Genomic DNA, 15,846 nt, shown 5'->3' with positions numbered 1-15,846 from the left:
CTTTCAAATAAAATTTTACTCTAACTTACCTTAATTACATGTCTAATTGAACCAATCACCATGGGCTTAGCAGATTTGTCCTCCTCGTTTTCTACCAAAATATCTTCCATTCTCCAGGGATCACATAACTCCAATTCTCCTTCTTCAAGAGGAACCGAGTTCCCTTCAAAATTTGGTTTCTCATATAAAATCCAGCTAAAGAAGAAAGATATTATATCATTTTTGTTATCTTGAAAGACTGTATTAAGCAACGAAAGACTGATTTATATAGCATATACTGATACCATCTTTTGATGTATATTTACAGTATAATATTTACAACTGAAAAGGCAGAATAATAGAGAGGATCAAAAGCTGGCATTGCAGTCAGGAAGACCTGGGTTCAAGTGTCAGCTATGATATATATAGACTGTGTGATCCTGGACAAGTCATTCAACCTCTAGGGATCCTCAGAAACTCCCTAAGACAACAGTTGCTGATCTGAATTAATAGAAGTTTCCTAGAAACTTCCTTACCAGAAGAGTGAAGAAATAAAAGAACAATTCTAAACAAAAAATATATTCCTATATGTTACACCAAAACTTAGCTGGTGCTAAAATTTAATTTCTGGTGATTCAGAATGTGCTTAGGGAATTTGGGGTGTATGAGGACATCCTTAAAGGATGTAAGTTCCTTGAGAGCAAAGACTTTCATTTTACCTTTGTATATCCAGAATCTAAAACTGTTCCTGGCATACAAAGGTCAGCTCTTTCATAAATAGCTTGCTGGCTGATTGACTACAGTTATCCTGAGAATTAATTCAATTACTAATTTGGTATAAATGGACAAATGGGCCAGATAATACAGATTTGCAATTAATAGGAAGTATGCTTTCCTGTACTCTTTTTCTTCTTTTGTGTACATGTAGATAGACAGACAGATAGATAGATAGCTACATAGATAGATACACAGATAGACAGATACACAGATAGATTAGATATACAATGTGTTGTACACTGATTTAGTTTACAAACACTAAGAAAATAAAATCTGATTAATTTAGTTCTAAATCACTAACGAACACTGCTAAACGAAATGCTGACCATGTTTTCTATACAAACACATGGAAACAGCATCAACATTCAAAAAGAGAAAACACAGAAAGTGAATTACATTAAAAACAAAAAAAAGGTACTATAAAACAAAGTTATTGCAAGCTTGTAGTTAACTGTGTGATGAGACAAGTTTCAGGGACAAAGGAGAATGCTGCTCTTCCTTAAGAGAGCTATGTTTAAAACTGAGATTCCACTTCACATCCATCAGTTTGGCAAAACTGACAAAAAATGAAAATGACAAATCCTGGAAGGGATGTGGGAAAATAGGTACATTAATGAACTGCTGGCAGAGCTGTGACCAGATCCAACCATTCTGGAAAGCAATTTAGAATCATGCCCCAAACTTATTAACCTGTACAAACCTGAGGTCTATGCCCCTAACAGATAAAACAAAAAGGAAAAGGACTCCTATGTACAAAAATATTTATAGCCATCCTTTTGGCAACAGCAAAGAATTGGAAATTATAGGGTTGCCCATCAACTGGGGAAAGGCTGAACATTTTATGGTACCTAAATACAATGGAGTAAGACTGAGTTATAAAAAAGGATGATGGGGATGATTTTAGAAGAACATGGGAAGACTTGTATGAAGTGTTACAAAATGAATGTGGAGAGCCGGGAGAACAACTTATATAGTAACAAAATTATCATAAAGACAATCAACCTGAAAGACTTTAGTACTCAGATGAATGAAATTACCAAATATAATTCCAAAGGACTGACAAAACATGCTACCCACCTACTGACAGAGGGGTGGCTGACTCTGAGTCCATAGAGACATGGTTTTTTGGTACATGTCCAAAGGGAGAATTTGTTTAGCCTGACTATACACATTTGTTGCAAGGGCTTTGTTTTTCTTTATTTCTCAATATGGGGGAGAGTTACGGGTGAGAGGGAGAGAAGATAGATTTTCATGAACAAAAATAAAAAATTTATTAAAAAAAAAAGACTGCTATATTTACACTTCCTTATGACAGAGAAGCAGGGTACAACTAGGGCAAAATGTTGTATACATTTTTAAAAATTTTAAAAGAAACTCTTGAGAGTTTTTGCTCTCTTTTTTCTTTGTTACAAGTTAGGCAAGGACAGTGGGTTAGTCCTAAGGGGGACAAAGGGGAATGTTTCTAGAAATGAATGAGATAAAAACAAAGGAATGTGTAAGTGGATATGAATAAAAATACTACTTTGTTGATTGAAATGATCTTAAATAGTCACTGAATAGCTCTTTTCACTTCTTATATATCTTAAGGATATGATATGAATGATGGTGAACTGCATCACAGAAAGAATAAGTAGGACAAGGAGAATTGTATGGAATCACAAGATATCTGAGTTGGAAAAGACTTAGAAATCATATAGCTCAACCACCTCAAGAGTTTTATAGTTAGAGCATATAAAAAAAAGGCCAATAAAAACAGATAGTCACGAAGAGTTTAAAATACCATTTCTTACCATCCTCGAACTACTTTTACAATGATCACTGGTGACAGACTCCAAGAGGTACAATCAGGGATGTCACTGAAAACTTCAAAGCAATTCCCAGAGAAAGTGGGTTCACTATAGATCACCACCTGTTAAAGCAATCGCAATGGTGTCAAGTTTCATTCTACCTTATCAGACCATTAATCAGGGCAGAGTATAAATAATAATAATAATCTTACCTTTCCAGGTCGAGGATTGATTTTATTCTGCATACTTGCTTTAAATATCTGGAATGAGGTAAATAAAAGAAAAGAACAAATGATCAGAATTTTGTATAACATCCTCTTCTTTCTTCCCATTATCTTTTTTATAAAGGAATATAAATTTGTATTTACCTTATACCGCAGGCTGATTTTTAAAGATATATGCCTTTTCATCTATACCAGGGGTCAGCAACCTTTTTGGCCGTGAGAGCCAAAAATGCCACATTTTTTAAAATGTAATTTCGTGAGAGCCGTACAGTGCTCACAGTGCACGCTCCTGTAACAGGAGCTGAAAAAAAATTGACTTTATGGCTCCTGCAGAAAGAGCCATACGTTGCCGACCCCTGATCNAGACATGTCCTCATTGGTGACCCTGGACAAGTCACTTTATCCCATTGCCTAGCCCTTCCCCTTCTTCTGCCCTGGACCCAATACACACTATTGATTCTAAGATGGAAGGTTAAGAATTTTTTTTAAGTAGAAAAAAGAAAAAATAAATTCACAGGAAATCAAGTCTGAATTAGTAATTTGATTTTGGGATCACTTTTATTTAACATTCTTAATCCCAGAGGTAGCCAAATTTCAAGCAGATTGCAAATAAAAATCAACAAACCTTGTTCTCATAGAATATATATTCTAGAGGATGGAAAATATGTCTTCTAGAGGATGGAAAAATAAACTGAGTTTTATTTTTAATTTTATTATTTTTATATATTTTATTTTTATTATTTTTATTAATTTTATTATTAAGGAAAAAAAGAGATGGAAACATGTCCTTCCTTTTTCTTAAACAAATAATTAGAATGTACAAATATTTGATTAAAAAAATTATACAGAAGTTTCACAAGAATGCTCCAAAGCCTAATCACTCACTTTTAAGCCATATGAAGGACAGAATGAAGTGATAGACATTAGGGTTGGAGTTAAAAAAAAAGAATTGGCTTTCAATTCAGCCTCTAACACTTATTACTTAAGTAATTTAAACTCTCAGACCCTAAGGCTCCTTATCTTTAAAACTGAGACATTCTGGCAATGCCTACCTCACAGGACTGTTATGCACAAATTTTTCCATATGAACCTTAAAGGACTGTGTAATTTTGAGTTGCTAATATTCAAATAGAAATTTTCTTTCAAATAAAATTTTACTCTAACTTACCTTAATTACATGTCTAATTGAACCAATCACCATGGGCTTAGCAGATTTGTCCTCCTCGTTTTCTACCAAAATATCTTCCATTCTCCAGGGATCACATAACTCCAATTCTCCTTCTTCAAGAGGAACCGAGTTCCCTTCAAAATTTGGTTTCTCATATAAAATCCAGCTAAAGAAGAAAGATATTATATCATTTCTGTTATCTTGAAAGACTGTATTAAGCAACGAAAGACTGATTTATATAGCATATACTAATACCATCTTTTGATGTATATTTACAGTATAATATTTACAACTGAAAAGGCAGAATAATAGAGAGGATCAAAAGCTGGCATTGCAGTCGGGAAGACCTGGGTTCAAGTGTCAGCTATGATATATATAGACTGTGTGATCCTGGACAAGTCATTGAACCTCTAGGGATCCTCAGAAACTCCCTAAGACAACAGTTGCTGATCTGAATTAATAGAAGTTTCCTAGAAACTTCCTTACCAGAAGAGTGAAGAAATAAAAGAACAATTCTAAACAAAAAATATATTCCTATATGTTACACCAAAACTTAGCTGGTGCTAAAATTTAATTTCTGGTGATTCAGAATGTGCTTAGGGAATTTGGGGTGTATGAGGACATCCTTAAAGGATGTAAGTTCCTTGAGAGCAAAGACTTTCATTTTACCTTTGTATATCCAGAATCTAAAACTGTTCCTGTCAGCTCTTTCATAAATAGCTTGCTGGCTGATTGACTACAGTTATCCTGAGAATTAATTCAATTACTAATTTGGTATAAATGGATAAATGGGCCAGATAATACAGATTTGCAATTAATAGGAAGTGTGCTTTCCTGTACTCTTTTTCTTCTTTTGTGTACATGTAGATAGAGAGACAGATAGATAGATAGCTACATAGATAGATACACAGATAGACAGATACACAGATAGATTAGATATACAATGTGTTGTACACTGATTTAGTTTACAAACACTAAGAAAATAAAGTCTGATTAATTTAGTTCTAAATCACTAAGGAACACTGCTAAATGAAATGCTGACCATGTTTTCTATACAAACACATGGAAACAGCATCAACATTCAAAAAGAGAAAACACAGAAAGTGAATTACATTAAAAACAAAAAAAAGGTACTATAAAACAAAGTTATTGCAAGCTTGTAGTTAACTGTGTGACGAGACAAGTTTCAGGGACAAAGGAGAATGCTGCTCTTCCTTAAGAGAGCTATGTTTAAAACTGAGATTCCACTTCACATCCATCAGTTTGGCAAAACTGACAAAAAATGAAAATGACAAATCCTGGAAGGGATGTGGGAAAATAGGTACATTAATGAACTGCTGGCAGAGCTGTGACCAGATCCAACCATTCTGGAAAGCAATTTAGAATCATGCCCCAAACTTATTAACCTGTACAAACCCGAGGTCTATGCCCCTAACAGATAAAACAAAAAGGAAAAGGACTCCTATATACAAAAATATTTATAGCCATCCTTTTGGCAACAGCAAAGAATTGGAAATTATAGGGTTGCCCATCAACTGGGGAAAGGCTGAACATTTTATGGTACCTAAATACAATGGAGTAAGACTGAGTTATAAAAAAGGATGATGGGGATGATTTTAGAAGAACATGGGAAGACTTGTATGAAGTGTTACAAAATGAATGTGGAGAGCCGGGAGAACAACTTATATAGTAACAAAATTATCATAAAGACAATCAACCTGAAAGACTTTAGTACTCAGATGAATGAAATTACCAAATATAATTCCAAAGGACTGACAAAACATGCTACCCACCTACTGACGGAGGGGTGGCTGACTCTGAGTCCATAGAGACATGGTTTTTTGGTACATGTCCAAAGGGAGAATTTGTTTAGCCTGACTATACACATTTGTTGCAAGGGCTTTGTTTTTCTTTATTTCTCAATATGGGGGAAGAGTTACGGGTGAGAGGGAGAGAAGATGGGTTTTCATGAACAAAAATAAAAAATTTATTAAAAAAAAGACTGCTATATTTACACTTCCTTATGACAGAGAAGCAGGGTACAACTAGGGCAAAATGTTGTATACATTTTTAAAAGTTTTAAAAGAAACTCTTGAGAGTTTTTGCTCTCTTTTTTCTTTGTTACAAGTAGGCAAGGACAGTGGGTTAGTCCTAAGGGGGACAAAGGGGAATGTTTCTAGAAATGAATGAGATAAAAACAAAGGAATGTGTAAGTGGATATGAATAAAAATACTACTTTGTTGATTGAAATGATCTTAAATAGTCACTGAATAGCTCTTTTCACTTCTTATATATCTTAAGGATATGATATGAATGATGGTGAACTTCATCACAGAAAGAATAAGTAGGACAAGGAGAATTGTATGGAATCACAAGATATCTGAGTTGGAAAAGACTTAGAAATCATATAGCTCAACCACCTCAAGAGTTTTATAGTTAGAGCATATAAAAAAAAGGCCAATAAAAACAGATAGTCACGAAGAGTTTAAAATACCATTTCTTACCATCCTCGAACTACTTTTACAATGATCACTGGTGACAGACTCCAAGAGGTACAATCAGGGATGTCACTGAAAACTTCAAAGCAATTCCCAGAGAAAGTGGGTTCACTATAGATCACCACCTGTTAAAGCAATCGCAATGGTGTCAAGTTTCATTCTACCTTATCAGACCATTAATCAGGGCAGAGTATAAATAATAATAATAATCTTACCTTTCCAGGTCGAGGATTGATTTTATTCTGCATACTTGCTTTAAATACCTGGAATGAGGTAAATAAAAGAAAAGAACAAATGATCAGAATTTTGTATAACATCCTCTTCTTTCTTCCCATTATCTTTTTTATAAAGGAATATAAATTTGTATTTACCTTATACCGCAGGCTGATTTTTAAAGATATATGCCTTTTCATCTATACCAGGGGTCAGCAACCTTTTTGGCCGTGAGAGCCAAAAATGCCACATTTTTTAAAATGTAATTTCGTGAGAGCCGTACAGTGCTCACAGTGCACGCTCCTGTAACAGGAGCTGAAAAAAAATTGACTTTATGGCTCCTGCAGAAAGAGCCATACGTTGCCGACCCCTGATCTATACCATGGTTTTCAGCTTTTAGGTTCATAGTGGGAGATGTCAAAATGTTTCTATCTGATTAGCTATAGGTAGTTAGTTGTCAATGCTGTCAAATACATTTTTTCAATAACACCAGAAAATTACAGTCCAGACTTTTTTTTTTTAATGAATAACTCAGAACTAAATGGGTCTCTATTGACTGGGGAAATGGCTAAACAAATTAATGTAAGAAAACAACAGAAGGAGAAATAACAAACAGAAGGAATTCAGAAAAATATGAGAAGACCTATATAAACCGACGGAGAATAAAATGAGCAGAATCAGAAGAATAGCATACACAATAACTACAGAGATAAAAGAGAACTAAAAGAAATTATTGGCTCTGAGATCACTTAACGAAACTAACCATCTCAGCAGAGAGTGGAGAACTTTTGGACAAAGGGTTGCATACACAGACACACCCAGTGGTCACCCTATCATTTGTTTTGCTTTAACTGCTTTTGTTGTTATTAATTTTAGCAAGGGTTCAGGTTGGGGAAGGGAATAAATCCAGAAATGACTAATGTAAAAACAAAAGTTATTAAAAAAAAAAAACTTAAAGAGTAAAGAAATGAAATGCCAGAAAATGAAACAGTGTCAGATTCAAGCTTTGATTTTCTATCCTATTTATTTCTGCATTTCCTCCAAAGTATAAGCTAGTACACTATATTGACTAGGCACTTAATATTTGTTGAATGACTAAATGTATATTTGCAAAAAGCAATGAATTTTTGCTGAATCTCCTCATAGAATGAAAACCAAATAGAGATAATTCAGTTTTTATACTATACTGAAAACAGAGCTACACTAAACTTGTGCTAAAAATACGATAAAGGGCACCTCAAAAACATTATTGCAGTTTTAAAGTTTTAATAATATCATGCAATATGCTATAATATGAATATAACATTATATTTATGTTATAGTTTTCATATATATATATAAATCATATACTAATTTCATTAAGGCATTTGGGAATTGTCATTATAATATAGTAAAAAGAATCTTGAAATTAGAGCCAGGAAATTTGGGTTCAAATATAGCCTTGGATATTTATTAGTTGTGTGACCTTGGAAAATTTACTTAAGCTCTTAGAGCTTCTATTTCCTCATCTTTAAAATGGAGGTAATAATATTTGTGTTCCTTAGCTCACAGAAGCATTCTGAGGAAGGGTCTTTGTAAATCTTAAAACTATAAATGTGAATTATTATTGTCTGAGTTAGTTCTATCTAAATGCCTGCCATTTTAGGTTCTTATCTACTTATTCTAGGTTCTTATCCATTTAGGTTCTTATCCTACTAGTCTGAATTATGAATGTCTTTTTTTTTTCTTAATGATGTCTACCAGGATATGTCAACTATTAAATGCAATAAAATGTTGGCTAGCCCATTTCAAAACTGAGGTTGCCTCCCGTAAGACCCTGCCTCCCTCACCCATAAGACCGGGAATAGATAATATAAGTTACTCTCCTTCTCCCACAACAGGAAATATTTATCAAACAAATGACTTATTAAATACATACAAAATAAATATTGAACTTAAATGACTACAGAATTCTCAAAATCCTCTGACAAGACCGGTAAAACTAGTTATGTGTATAATAATAAAAATACTAATTATGCACGTAAAAATGTTGCAAAACACACTACTTTCAACGTTGACCAGGAGTCCTGCTCAAAAGAAAAAAAAAAGGCAAAAAAACCTTTGATCTGATCTCTCCACCTGGCATGCATCACCATGAGGTGTGGAATGAAGTTGAAAGATGGTGAGAAAGTCTCAGCAGTAGCTGAACTGGAAATATTAAGATAAGTCTGGCTTACAATTTGAAAGCATGAGGAGCAAAGATAAACTGATGTAGAAAGATGGGTGGTAACCAAAAACAAGAAAACAGAAACAAACAAACAAAAAAAACCAAAACAGCCAGAAAAGAGACAGGGAAAGCAACCAAGACAGTAAAGCCCAGGTCCACAGGCCCAGGATCAAAAACAAAACAATGACTGTCTAAAACCTTGAGAAACCGTTGAAGGAATGGGGCATTCTGAGCCTGGAGAAGACTTGCACATCATGACATACCTGCCAAGCAGTCATCCGGATTCTGCTCAAAACCATTAAAGGAAAAGAAATCTCCTTCGCCCTAAGACAGCCCACCCCACTCTGGGAAAGCTCAAATCATCAGGGCGTCTCTCCTGTTATCAAGCCCACATCTGCCTCTTTGCAATGTCCACCCACTGACCCTCTAGAATGCAATAGAACGAGTCTCATCTCTCTCCTGCATGATACAACCATCACTTCATGTTGGGCCTGGGCCAAAGAATACTCAGCTGAAACCTAGCCTTACAAGAAATAGAATAATGGCCCTTCAGTATCTTACGAGAGGAGCCTGGGGAGGTACAAGGGGAAGGGGGGGAGAGAGAGGAGCCATTTTCAAATCCTTGAAGGGCTATCTGGAAGTGGGATTCATCTTTGAAGTTTGGCCTCTGAGGGAAGAAACAAAGAATGATGAGTAGAAGTTGCAAAGATCTAGTTGTTGGAACAAAGTTCCCGACTATTAGAGTTACCCAAATCTACGATGGGTTGCTTGAGGAAGTGGCAAGTCTGCCCTCTCTGGAAGTGTTCGAGCATGAGCTGGATGGCCACTTTGGGGGGATTCCTATTTAGATATTAGCTGGAACAGATGCCCCTTCCTAAATGGACAAGATGGTCACAGGGGTTGCTTCTAACTAAAATTCTTTAATTCTCATGTGAGTGTCTATCTACCAATACCTGATGACCACCTTGCCGGAGCCCTGACACAGGAAAATCTTTGATACTGAAATGCCTTGGATGGGGGGGGAAGAGGGGTGCCCAGGAGAGAGACCGGCTAGTCAAGGGGGTCTCAGTTATGGTAAAAGAGCTATTCTAGAGGTCACCCTTCAAGATATACTGTAAGGAGGATTCTTTCTCAAGTAGGGGATAGACTAAATGCCTACCAAAAACCCTGAGACTGTGGTCCTAGGATGAAAGTAAACCAAGGAGTTCATATGATGAAAAGCTCTAAAAAAAACCCTGAATGCATTCTCCTGTTCTTGCTCACTTCATTTTCTAGACTTAATAGAAATTAGGCTTCCTATCAGCAGGTGCTCTTGTTCTCTAAGCCTGGGGAAATGAGAATATCAGGAAAAATAGGGCAGAGACTACAGCATGGTAAATGTGGGTGGCACTCATGCAAATAATTGTGGTCCAGAGAGCACATTTGAAAAACTAATGATTTTTGAAAGCCTTTGGCAAGGAAGGTGAGTAATGATGAATAGGTTTTTTGTTGCTATTGTTCACAAAAGGCAGTATACATAATGAGTTGGGTTTTTAAAAAGTCTTTACCTTCCGTCTTAGAATTGATACTAAATTCTAAGTACTAGGTGATACTAATTGATACTAAATTCTAAGTATTAGATGATTAGATATGATACTAAGTATTGGTTCCAAGGCAGAAGAGGAGGAAAGGAGAAGACAATGTGGGTGAAATGACTTGCCCAGGGTCACACATCTAAGAAGTATCAGTGAACCCAGGACCTCTTCCATCTTAAAAGTCAGGCTTTCTATCCTATCCACTGAGCCACCTGACTGCCCTTCATAATGAGTTTTGATCCATGATTCAAGAATTACTCAACTCTACATTTTGAAAAAAGGTAAAGATACTGAAGGTACATTCAGTAACAGTTTCTCTTTCTTTTCACCAAAAAAGAAAAAGCTGGCATAATAGCACAGCACTCTGGACATGGTGTGTGCTTTGCCTGAGTGAGCTGTGATTAAATTATGGACTTTACTGGCCAGATATTCTAGTTCCACAGGAATAGCCACACATCTTCAAAGAAAACATCCCCATGCTTCTGTGCTACGTGAGCTGACCATGTAAAGTTTTTATTCTTTTTCTTTCATTGGACTCATTAACTTGAAAACCAAGCTTCCATATCTTTCTGCTTACAAAGTGCCTCCATTAAAGCAAAGCCAAAGTTAGTTCACAAAGACCAAAGCTCCCATGCAGCAGGAAAAGTCAAAGGTGAAGTGCTATAAAAGTCTCCTACAATTTTTCTTATTTGGGTGATGACTGCTCTTCCCCCCTCCAAAAAAAAATCTTTTATATGTATAAAATACACATTATATATATATCACACATCTGGAAGTCATCACCATAACAATCTTTTTTAAAAGATCCATTATGACTGTAAATCAACTCTTCTCAACACATTCAAAGAAAGGTTCTGTTTCTTTGAAGGAAATCTCAACTCTTAACAAAAAGAAAATATCTACACTTGAGACACAGGATTAACACTTTATTATTAGTTCTTGTGGGATGAAATAAAAGGCTCACATTAAAATGGGGGGGCACTCAGGCCACAGCTCATTGAAACAAGTTTCTTTACCAGTCTTCAGAGTCCTTAGGCTGGACCACCAGGGGCCGGAGCCTGGCCAGGGTCGGGGTCCAGCATCCTTCTGCTCTAGTTTTCTAGAGAGAACTAGTACCTAACAGAACTATCTCACAGCAGTAGTGTCTCCTCTTCACTTTTCCCCCCCTCATCTGACAGGTAAGGCCTGGACATGCATTTTTATTAGTATAGGGCAGTGATGGGCAAACTGCAGCTCCCTGAAATGTTCTATCCTGTCATGCGACATTATTCCTAATCTGACAAACACAATGAGTAGGATATAATACAATGAAACTTCGAAAGAGTTGCCTTAGAAACAGACAGACAGATGAGCATTTCCTTTCCTTTGGCCCCTTCTTTAAACAGTTTGCCCATTACTGGTATAAGGAATTTCCAGATAAGTTCCCATCCGTTCACTTCAGCAGCTTCTCTGAAACTCATTGCCTTAAGAGTGACTCTAGAAAGTGATAGGGCTGCAGTGACTCAAAAGCCCAAACTTGGGAGGACCTGAGTTTGAGTCTAGACATGTCCTAGCTGTATGACCCTGGTCAAATCATTATATAAACTTAACCCCATTTGCCCAACCCTCACCCTTCTGTCTTAAGATTTGTTACTGAGAAAGAAAGTAAAAGTTTAAAAAAAGAAAGTTACAAAGAGCAGTAAGAAGTCAGCTCACTATATATTAGAGGCGGACACACTTGAACCCAAGACTTCCAGTTTTCAAGGCGAGCTTGCACTCTATCTGTGCTACCTCTCATTAGATAAACATCATAGATAGAGTCAGGAAGACTTCAGCTTAAATCTGGCCCCAGACACTTACTAGATTGTTTGACCCTGGGCAATTACTTAATCTCTGTTTGCCTCAGTTTCCCCAACTGAAAGACAAGGATAATAATGGTACCTTTCTTCTAGGGTTGTTGTGAGGATCAAAGGAGATAATAACTGTAAAGCTCTTAGCACAGAACCTGGCACACAGTAAGCATTATGTAAACATTAGCTATCATTATTATTGTTACCATAAAGTCATCTGTTACTCTACAGCCTAAATAGAAGCACAGCCTTACACCACTAATGACAATTCCCCCCCCCAAAGAAAGTTAAAAGTTTTTGCTCACCGGGGTGTCTGATAATGTCATTCCAGCCAAGGAAATACTTGGTTCAAAGATGCTGGGTTTTAGATAACCCATGAAATCCACATCATTGCTCCCAAAGTTTGGCATCTGTGGTTTAAGAGCACTTTCAAACGAAGTAGGTTTTTCTATACCACTGGTGTTCTTAAGCTTGGAAAATTCAGAAAATCGAGTTTCTGTTAAAGTCAGGTTGTTCCGTGAATCCGGATCTCTCTTTGTTTCACCTGTTTGCAAGTATTTTTCCACATAGTTTGGACTTCTTAAACCTGACAGTGATTTACTTGATGAGTCAAAGTTGAAGATCTTTGAGGAGTTGGCCGATGGAAGTTTGGGGAGTTCATTTTCTGAATTACTGGGCTGAGTGGAAAGGCCTGATATTCCATCAGAACCAGTCTTTGAAGCAGTCGACTTTGGCAAGAGAGAACTGTTCTGAGACGTGCCAAAAGATGTGGTCATTGTGTTGACGGATGTCACTGATGGTGAAAAGACTTTTTCTGAGGCTGTAGTGGAAGAAGATAACATGCTGGAGAAAAGAGCACTTTTTTCTAGCCTAGATCTCTTAATTCCACCATTTGCAATGTCCTTATTCTCCTTTCCATTTGGTTCTGGACATTCTATGAGTTCATTTTTGGTAGGCGTATTCACTGACTTGAAGAGTATGCTCTGTTCTGCAGAGGAACGCTTGGGCCTCAATTTAGATTTGGTATCCAGACCTGGGAAGAGATGTAAACTTGGTGACATGTCTTGCTGGTTTTCTTTTTTTTTCCCCAACCCAAAAGTAAATGTGTTGGGGTCAAACACTTTTTCTAAGTTGTCTTCATGAATAGGAGGCATGGCAAAATGGGGAGCGGGAGAGTTTGGAATCCTGGCCTTCTTTTTCTTCTGGGGCACACAAATGGAGCTGTCCATCTTTTTGATGATTTCTGTGAATTTTTCCATATCAGCAGAAGAATCAAAAGTACTGTCATCACTCCCTACAGAAACATTCAGACCACTGGCAGGACTGCCTTCAACATCTTGGATGTCTTGACTTGGTCTTGGTAAAAGTTCTAAACTGCCTTTACTACCCTGTGAGTTGGCTGGGCTTGACTCGGTTGCCATGACTATTTTGCTGTCATTATTTGGTGCCTGGATGGACACAGTCTTCTCTAACTCCAGTGGCAGTCCAGATTTTTCTGGGTGCTCTCCTTTACATTCCACATCCTTTGGTGAGATGGCCTTAGTGTCTGGCACCCCATCTTTTACAGAAGTGCAGCTGTGAGAAGAATCTACTTCATCTCCATTATTATAATAACTCGTCACTCGAACTTCTTCAACTTCTGAACTATCTAAGATAATATGTGGAGCTCGACTTTGAGCAGTTTCCACAGGTAACACATAAGACCTAACGTGGACACGGACTTTGGATGGCTTACTTTCACAGGTTTCTGTGTTTAATGAATCCTCTGCAGATGTCGTGATTCTGTCTTCTCTTCCAAGTTCATTTGGGGTCATTTTGTTATTTTCACACGAGACAGGTAAGCCACACTCGGCATGACCTCCTGATTCTGATGATGGCCGAGACAACTCTTTCAGATCAGCACCAGAATTGCTACCAGCAGGGGCTGCATCCCCATCACAACGGACAGAAGTATCTTCACTAGCTGCCATGGAAACAGATGCTGGCTGTGGGATGAAAGGACCATTAGACATCTCTACTACGGGATGCAAGTCAAGAACATCTGCGGAAGATTTTAGTGGCACTGTTTGAGTTGAGTCTTTGCTTTCCTTATCTAGGTCAATCTTGTTTTCAAGTCCAGTACTGTTGACAGTCTTCAAATTGTTTTCTGCAAGGATTTCCGGATCCTTATTGGGAATCTGAGCAGCATCTATTTGTTCTACAGGACAGGAGGGGTCTCTTTGAACATCTACTTTTTCAGTTGGGCCCAGCTGACAATCAGCAGTTGTCTCCCCACTATTTGCAGTCTCTGGAAGAATATGTTCTTCTGGGGGAATAGTCTTCTTTTCCATGGAGGCTTCCTTCAACAACCCACCATTTGGGTGATTGTTTTGCATATTTCCTCTCTTTTCCAGCAGTTCAATTTCCTTGGATTTTTTCCCTAAGTTAAGCTTTGCTCTACCAACAAAGGTCTTTGATGGTGGTACACTCTTCACACCCCGGCTGTCTGTGTTTCTCGGGCTATTGTTAGCACGCTTATTTTCAAATAAGGAAATCTTGTTGGCAGTATTTCCTTTATGAACTGGCTGGCTAAATGGATTATGATCATTTCCTAAGCTCTCCAGATTCTTTGGGGCTTTGAAATTCAACTCCACATGTTTAGGCTTGGCTGGGCTGAAAGAAATGAAAAAACGAGTTACTTGAAATCTAATTTTTAAAAATAGACATACCCACCAATTAGTTTTAAAATTATGAAATAGGAACAAAATATTATGGAACATCTGTTTCTGAACACTTCAGGGCTTTTGAAAGGATTTGTAAATGCTAATGATAAATGCTTAGTGATAAAGACAAAATACTTTATTTCATTCCTAATAAGTCAGGATATTTGTTAAGTCTGTAATGTTCATGTAAGTTGTCTGGAGACTTAAGAGATGGTGATAGAATACAAGATTAAATTACTCTAATAGGAATTTGAGAGTAGTTCAACTTTAGGCCAGAGTACCTCAAAAGATATCAGGGGTCAGCGAGGTGGCTCAGTGGCTAAAGAACCAGGCCTGGAGTTGGGAGGACCTGGGTTCTAATTTGACCTCAGACACTTCCAAGTTATATGACTCTGGGCAAGTCACTTAACCCTCATTGCCTAGTCCATACTGATCTTCTAACCTTAGAATTAACTCTTAGTATGGATTCTAAGACAGAAGATAGAGTTTTAAAAAAACGGCTACTAGTCTATTATTATATTAAATGGGAGTATAAGCTTAAACTAGGGCAAAATGAATAAAACAAGAATTCTAATAAAGCTGAAGACACAACTCTGCCCAACATAAAACCCCCAGAGCCTGTCTCATGAATGCCAAGCAGGCCCTCTCCAGCCAGGAAGTCTAGGCCTGGCTGACCATTAAATATTTACATAAAGATCAAAATATTTTACAACCTGGTTTCTGGCTATTATGGGACACAACTGAGAGTCACTACAATTAAAGGAGTGACTCTGATTAAAAGGAAGGACCCTGTAATTCACGATGCAACGCTTGACTTTTAATATGAGAGGAGAAACTGCTGCACGGGCTAAAACACCATAGTGATCACATGAAAGGGAAATCCTCCAAA

The 15,846-nt window shown here is 37.1% G+C and overlaps 1 protein-coding gene across 1 annotated transcript in view; it reads right to left on the bottom strand.

Annotated features, from left to right (window-relative positions):
- Positions 1-15,846, bottom strand: part of CRYBG1 (crystallin beta-gamma domain containing 1) — a 66,772-nt gene that overhangs the window by 42,353 nt on the left and 8,573 nt on the right. The window contains exons 2-5 of the mRNA XM_044676644.1: positions 12,561-14,907; positions 6,649-6,696; positions 6,440-6,558; positions 3,936-4,101 (exon numbers count right to left, since the gene is read on the bottom strand). Of these exons, the coding sequence (XP_044532579.1) occupies positions 3,936-4,101; positions 6,440-6,558; positions 6,649-6,696; positions 12,561-14,907 (2,680 nt within the window). The remainder of the gene's footprint in view (positions 1-3,935; positions 4,102-6,439; positions 6,559-6,648; positions 6,697-12,560; positions 14,908-15,846) is intronic.

Source organism: Gracilinanus agilis, chromosome 4, assembly GCF_016433145.1.
Source record: "Gracilinanus agilis isolate LMUSP501 chromosome 4, AgileGrace, whole genome shotgun sequence".
NCBI lineage: Eukaryota > Metazoa > Chordata > Mammalia > Didelphimorphia > Didelphidae > Gracilinanus > Gracilinanus agilis.
This window is presented reverse-complemented; position numbering and strand designations above follow the sequence as displayed.